Source organism: Callorhinchus milii, unplaced genomic scaffold (genome assembly GCF_018977255.1).
Source record: "Callorhinchus milii isolate IMCB2004 unplaced genomic scaffold, IMCB_Cmil_1.0 Scaffold14, whole genome shotgun sequence".
Lineage (NCBI taxonomy): Eukaryota > Metazoa > Chordata > Chondrichthyes > Chimaeriformes > Callorhinchidae > Callorhinchus > Callorhinchus milii.
In genome coordinates, this window is record NW_024704755.1 from 10,830,367 (window position 1) to 10,838,112 (window position 7,746).

General features: G+C 43.6%; 1 protein-coding gene across 6 annotated transcripts in view; it reads right to left on the bottom strand.

Annotated features, from left to right (window-relative positions):
* Window positions 1–1,202, bottom strand: part of LOC103176098 (ankyrin repeat domain-containing protein SOWAHC-like) — a 173,229-nt gene extending 172,027 nt beyond the window's left edge. For all 6 annotated transcript variants that reach the window (XM_007889483.2, XM_007889481.2, XM_007889480.2 and 3 more), the window contains exon 1: window positions 984–1,202. In XM_007889483.2, coding sequence (XP_007887674.1) covers window positions 984–1,122 — 139 coding nt within the window. In that variant the 5' untranslated portion in view covers window positions 1,123–1,202. The remainder of the gene's footprint in view (window positions 1–983) is intronic.
* Between the last annotated feature and the right edge of the window lie 6,544 nt (window positions 1,203–7,746).

The following is a 7,746-nucleotide window of genomic DNA, read 5'->3' on the forward strand; positions in this document are numbered from 1 at the left end:
TGAAAAATAAAAATTGCAGACACGGATATAGCAGAATTGAACTACAGTAATTCAATACACCCGTTGACCAACTTTATACAGACGTGTTGCGTTCTCTGGAATTACGATTTTTTTGAAAAAAATTCTTTTTTTTAAAAAAAAAGTCGAAACAGAAATGTGACTCGACAGCAATCAAAACCACTGCGTAAAGAACGAGAGAAGTCTGTCGATGCCGAATAATGAAAGTGGTGCTGAAGAGGGTCGGTCGGTCGGTCGGCTTCACGCTTGAAGCCAACATGTGGCCCCCCAAATCAGCTTCGTATCAAGGGTTACAAAACAAGGAGCAAGTTTCCGCTGGCGGCCCTGAAGCCCGAGCGAAACCAGCAGCAGTTTTCGCAGTTACTTTTGCGTCCAAACAAAATCACAGACAGACAGCTTCAATATAATCCGTCTCTCTCTCTCTCTCTCTCTCTGTGTCTTGTCTGTTCTTGTTTATATATACTGTATATACTGTGTGTGTGTGTGTATATATGTGTGTACCCACACACGCACAGGTATGTTTCACGCTGTTCTTTCTCATTGCGTCTGAAATAAAAATAAATAAAATGAAAATGCAAAAAAGCGGAGAGAACTCCCGTTGGCGCGCGGCTGCAACCCTCCCGAATTCGGAATAAAGAGAGAGAGAGAGAGAGAGAGTAAAATGAACGATTGATTGATTGATTGATTAATTAATTCAGTGTCCGTTTGCCTTCCCTGGTCTCACAGCCTAACTTGTGGTTGCGGGCGCTGGTTTGGTGTGCTGATGTTGTTCTCGAAGAAGAAGAAGAAGAAGAAGAAAAGAAGGTAATAAAAATAAAAGGAACACAAAAAACGGGACGAGTTCGAAGCCTCCGGGTTAAGCCCAGGGATTATGATTTTTTTTAAGAAAAAATAAACCAACAAACAAACAAACCCCTAAACGACGCGACGACAGCGGCAGTCACCCACTTCACTGACTGACTTACCCCTGGCGTCTGGCGCGGCCTGGAACAGAACCGTCTCAAACATGTTGACCAGCTCTGCATATTTTATCTTGCCCCCTCTGTCGTGGAGCAGAGCGAGAATAAAATCCACCTTCAGCTCCTGCGATGCCGCCGAGGTCATCCTCCTCCTCCTTTCCTTTCCTTTGCCGCGTCTCCTCCTACTCCTCTACCCGCCGCCGCCTCCCCTCCACCACCACCACCACCAGCTCACGCCGCACTTCCGGTCGCCAGCCCCGTTACCCTGACAACGACGCAGCCCGCGGCAGCTCGCTCCGTCACCGCGTTACCATATGCAAATGAGGCAGCCGGACCCCTCGCCAATCCACGGTGACAAAGAGGGAGAGGGGAAGGGGTGGGGGGGAAATGGTGGGCGGCGCGCTGCACCTCGGGACGTGGAGTTCTTCGCTTGCGTTGAACACCCCCCCCCGACCACCGCCAGGTTCGAGGGCGGGAGGGGAGCAGAGACTACATCTCCCAGGGTGCCCGGCGCCACCGCCCTCCTGCCGCCGTCCATTACGCCCAGGCTGTCCAGGCAACGGCGTGTATGGCCGGTGATCGGCGGTGTGCGCTCGGGGCAGTTGCAGCACCTTCTCGGAGGACGCGCCGCAGCAGCGGCTTCCAGCTCAGCCTGCGAGAGGGAGAGAAAGAAAAAGTTTATATCAGAAAATACTTCAAGGCATTTGCGTTCATCTGCCTAACATCAAGCGCGAGGGAGAGGGCGGCGGCGGCGGTGGTGGGGTGGGGGGGTGTTAATACTTAAGGTGGTATCGATATGGGTCGATTGGTGAGGTAAACCTTTACCGCTAAAACCGATAAATGCTGTGAAAAGCATCTAAACTGCGTGTGTGTGTGTGTGTGTGTGGGGGGAACTCGAGGGTATTATGATTTTTTTAAAAAAAAACAACCGCTCTTTTCGTTTCTCTTGTGTTTTGTGGCGATTTAAGGTTTGGGATCCGTCAGTCATTCAAAAGGCATTTTTGTCCTATAAAACACCATAAGTAGTGTCTCTTTGGCCTGTGTGTGTGTGGGGGGGGGGGGGGTGCAGTGTGGGGGGGTGTTGGGGGGGTGCAGTGTGGGGTGTGTGTTGGGGGGTGCAGGGTGGGGTGTGTGTTGGGGGGTGCAGTGTGGGGTGTGTGTTGGGGGGTGCAGTGTTTGGGGGGTGCAGTGTGGGGGGGGTGTTGGGGGGTGCAGTGTTTGGGGGGTGCAGTGTGGGGGGTGTGTTGGGGGGGTGCAGTGTGGGGTGTGTGTTGGGGGGGTGCAGTGTGGGGTGTGTGTTGGGGGGGTGCAGTGTGGGGGGTGCAGTGTGGGGTGGTGTGGGGGGTGCAGTGTGGGGTGTGTGTTGGGGGGTGCAGTGTGGGGGTGGTGGGGGGTGCAGTGTGGGGTGTGTGTTGGGGGGTGCAGGGTGGGGTGTGTTGGGGGGTGCAGGGTGGGGTGTGTTGGGGGGGTGCAGTGTGGGGGTGTGTTGGGGGGGTGCAGTGTGGGGTGTGTTGGGGGGTGCAGTGTGGGGGGTGTGTTGGGGGGGTGCAGTGTGGGGGGTGTGTTGGGGGTGTGTGTGGGGGTGTGTTGGGGGTGCAGTGTGGGGGGTGTGTTGGGGGGGTGCAGTGTGGGGGTGTGTTGGGGGGGTGCAGTGTGGGGGTGTGGGGGTGTGTGTTGGGGGGGTGCAGTGTGGGGTGTGTGTTGGGGGGTGCAGTGTGGGGTGTGTTGGGGGGTGCAGTGTGGGGGTGTGTTGGGGGGTGCAGTGTGGGGGTGTGTTGGGGTGCAGTGTGGGGGTGTGTTGGGGGGGTGCAGTGTGGGGGTGTGTTGGGGGGGTGCAGTGTGGGGGGTGTGTTGGGGGGGTGCAGTGTGGGGTGTGTGTTGGGGGGGTGCAGTGTGGGGTGTGTGTTGGGGGGGTGCAGTGTGGGGTGTGTGTTGGGGGGGGTGTAGTGTGGGGGGGTGCAGTGTGGGGTGTGTGTGTTTGGGGGTGTGCAGTGTGGGGGTGGGTACAGTGGGGTGTGTGTAGTGTGTGGGGGGTGCAGTGTGGGGTGTAGTGGGTGGTTTGTGTGTGTGTTCTGGTGACTTCCACAACGATGCTGGTTATATAAGTCTTAAAAAGGTTATTAAGAGCAGCAGAATGTATTTATAAATACACAGATATATATATATATGTACCTATATTTCGGCTGTGTGCAAATGTTTTTTTATCTTGAAACAGCTTTATTTAATGGGCGCGTATTTTTTTTGGGTGGGAGGGGATATTTTGCATTATTTTTATAGATATATATGTATATATATATGTGTGTGTATTGCATGTTTTGCCTATGCTTTAAATGTGTGTTTGGGTTTTTGAATAACAGTGGTCATTCTTCTGCGTAAATTTAGTTTTAGTTCCAAGAGATGATTTCTGAAAGCTGTAGAATTTAAGCCTTTAATCCACACACGTACACACACACCCTCCCCCCCAAAAAAGTAATTGAAAGTAACAAAAACGGATTATGTACAGATGAGAGCAAGAACAAACATCTCAATCAACCATTAACATAGAATAATATTATGAGAGCATTTGTGTTGTATTGTATTAGAATAGGAGCTTTATTATATTTATGAGACTGAACACAACATCCAATGTGCAGATTAATTTCGCAGGGCAAAAAGACTTTGAAAACTATCGATTTATGAGATTGTCTACCGAGATATGGGCCTGAGCAGAATAGCTGCTATAAGCAGACAAAGAGAATTAAATAAGTCAGGATATGTTCGTGTTGGGAAATATATCTGGTGGAATCAAAGGAGATTACATCCGTTGATCGGCAGGGATTTATCCCAGTTCATATGGTTTTAATCTGCTTTCGCTTCTACCCTTTTATGAGTTTTAAAGAAGGGATACCTGGTTCGTTTATTCGCTTATATCCACCAGTAAACACTCATTTTGAGCTTAGAGTTCAAGACAGCGATTGAGGTGGTACTAATATGTACCGGAGCTTAAAACGACACTCCTCTTTACAGATTGGAATTCTTCCAAAAATCTGATATGATTCAAGAAATATAAAACAAACTACTGCATTGTTATGTGCTGCTGAAATATTCTTTCATTTTCCATAGAGCAATAGTGCTTCCAGTGTACTTCACATGTAATTATTTGCAGACCAACCCTAACGCTATTTGCTTGAATTTATGTCAAGTTATATATTCATACCTCTAAATTACGGAAGCAAATTATTGTTTGAGCAAATCACATTGTATAGAAAGATTATAAAGCTTTGTGATTAAAATTAGATTTGGGTAGATGGCAGTTCAAATAGTTGTAGTTTATATTTTAAATTCAAGTTAGTTTAAAACACAGATTACTTGCAAGTGTCTTCATTTTATGACCTGTACACTCAAAAGTTTTAGATGTTGTAGATTTGTCTAAAGATTACCAATCAGTTAACATTTTAAAATTTATCTCTGTCCTTAACCCAATAGGGAGTAAGATATTGAATGAAGACCCTCCTCAAGATTGCAATAAACTGGATATGGAACAGCAGATGTATCGTCTTTGAACAATGTGTTGTGTTTATTAAAAAATTTAAATAAAATAAGCTGTATTTTAAACAAAGTCCAGGAAGTTACTGTACTTTAAATATCCTGTACAAGGGCATTGCCGCTTCTTATTTCTCACTGTGTGTCTGTCTATCATTTTAAAATTTCTTCAGTTCAGTGCCTTCAAATATTACATTTTGATGCAGTATCAGGTAAGTAGAATGAAGATTTAGCAATGTGGTTTGAAATCAACGCAAAAAAAAGCTTGAAATTTACTTTCACACAACACTTAAAGCAAATTTTCAGTTTTCATTTAACTTACATGGAATTTTAAATATCAATCTGAAATTCCAAAAGTTAATTCCTAAAATATATATATATAGATTATGTCCAGTACTAATGTATTATCATGTAAATTGGACTGTAATACCGATGTTGTAACACTTCATTATTAAAAATGTGTATAGCTATATAGAACCCATATCTACTTCAGTATTCTCTGATTCATGATATCTGCCTTTCCACACAAGCTTGCATCACTCATGACGAAATGGTAACCTAATAAGTCTTCACCTCCACCAAGAAGCTCTCTTATAATAGACACTAAAAATACTAAATTTCAAAAAGCACCAACTAACTCTTTGACTGTGACAACCATGGCCGTCAAAACCTTCAAACACCAAGAGGCTGCAACAAAAGCAAAGTCTCAGAACTCACAGATGTTGTCAACAGCTGCACTACAACTGTGCAGCAGCTGGGTGAAAGGACTACAGTGAATTTCTCTTTAAGTACAAGTTAATTTTCCAAAACTATGTTTGCTCTGAACAGGAATTACTCTCAGCTGAAGTGTGTGGATCAGTTAAAACTACATATTGTTGCAGTGTGTTGCCCTTAAAACAAAAAAGAATTAAATAATGTAGGGTTGTAAAATAGAAAGAAAACAAAGTGTTCTTTAAACAGCTGAGTTGCACACTTGACACACAAAATGCAATAGCTTAAGGTGTACCACAGCTAAAGAAAACAAATCATGCTTTCATTTCCTTCAATGAGAGGAACGTGTATTCGTCTTATTAGTTTCTTTGGTTAAGAGTAGATTACGTGTATCTATGGCAGAACAGGCTCGGCAGGTTGAATGGCCTACTCTTGTTCCTATGTACTTATTTTAGTATAACCTTCCTGTTGTCGACAAATTAACCTCAGTGGACAATGGACGTCAGTGTCACATTAACAAGCCACAGATACTGTTCCCTAATAATGCCACAAAGTATAGGTTATAATAGCTACTGAGAGCATGGTGTCCACAGAATTGCTTATAATCCACTACATACTTATTAATGGCTGCAGGCCTACTGTGAATCTATGGTTCTTCTCTGTGTCCAGCATTCCAGTAATGCGGATGCTTGCTGAGATTCACTGGAAAGGCTTGAGGATTCCCCCCACACCAATTAGTTCAGCTTCAAACATCCAAAGTAAGAAGTATGCCATTGAAAACCTGATATAAAGTGTGGTGTCAGTTCCCAAGGGTATAATAAATCCAACATTAACCGCAGTTTTAAGGTAAGATATTGCTCATCAGGTTACAGAAATTACTTGCAATGTCCTCAGCCTTCAGTTTCAGGCATAACAGATGTTCAGTCATTTGTGTAACCCTAGAATCAATACTTTAATGCTGTAGCCCTCAAGTACAAGTAACATTTGTAGAATAGATTTGTACCAAAGACAAGATTTGGGGTTAATATGGACTTCAGGTTCACATTGCCTTCTGAGGAGCATAAATTCCGAAACTCTGAAACTCAAATATTAAAGCAAGCTCGCAAGTCAAAATCATTGTCGTTTTTACTCATGGAACTCAGCAAGGTGAAATGGCTCTATAAATTTATAGAATTACTTATATAATGATTTTTCATATACTAAAGAGACTAGGCAATTAAATATTAGCCATATGCATCCTCAACATAAACCTGTCTCAGCCTTATCTCCTCTCTAATATTCTACCACGATTGCCCTGTCTTATTAATATCTAAATAAATGTTCGACTCTGACCAAATTTACTTAGCGAGAAAATGAGTCCGTATTAACATAACATAGGTATGCAAGGGGAGAACAATTTATTCCAGTCGTCAAGGATTGTAGTTGCCGTTTTATTTTGGAGTTAAATTTAAGTTGAAAACAGTAATCCATTCCAACACTTTATGCAAACATAGCTTGTACCTTTTGTTAACAATAACCTGGGTTATATTGCTTATGATGTTACTTATTAAAGACTGGTATTCTTTAATAAGCGAGCAATACTGAAAAAGGAGTGTTTCATACTTTATGGCTTTTTCAATCAAGCATATGTTATAATTACATAGCAACAGTACATATAATATACATATAACAATTATATCATCAACTGCAAAATCAACTGCAAATCATTTCTCAATATTTTTTTCAGTAATGACAAAACAGTTGTTAATCCTTCAGTGTGAACCTCATTATCCGTCAGTGATATGGACTGCACTGGCAGCTGCTGGCAGAACAAAAACAGACCTGAAATTGAATCAAATCACCATCAAATTAACCGTATATGCTGCTAACAGCATATAAAAATAATACCCTGGAGTGATTTCCAGGCAATAACATGATCTCTGGGTTCAGGAGACTGCTTAGTGGCATTTTATGACTTTAGCTGCACCCCGAGATTAAGTAATCCGAGATCCACATTGTCATTATAATACCTGGAAATATTACGATAAACAAACTTCCCGATTTAAACATCTACGTGTAACAGATATATATATATATATATATGTGTGTGTGTGTGTGTGTGTGTGTGTGTGTGTGCATACACCTGTAACGCCGAACAATAACCATTCTTCGTATGAAATCTGAAATGATTGCAAAGATTAATCAAAAAAAAAAGAAAGACTGCTTCCAGTGCGTCCGGGCTTGTATTTCGAGTACACTCATCATCTGTCCCTGGTTGTTGTTGTGCTATGATTTCGGTCGGGGCTCCTGTCACGTACGGTACTGTATTAGCAAACTAAGTTAAGTTGCTGGAGCCTGGTAGAAGATTGCCATCCAGGGGCCGGCGCACTTGAGCCTTGGAATGAGGCTCTCTTTTTTTCCCAGAGAGAGAGAGAGAGAGAGAAAGAGAGAGAGAGAGAGAGAGAGAGAGAGAAAGCCTCTCATTAGGTTGGTTCTGGCACCCCATCAGGCAGCTTTGCCTTTCTTCCATTGACAACACCCTGATAGGAGGAGCTGC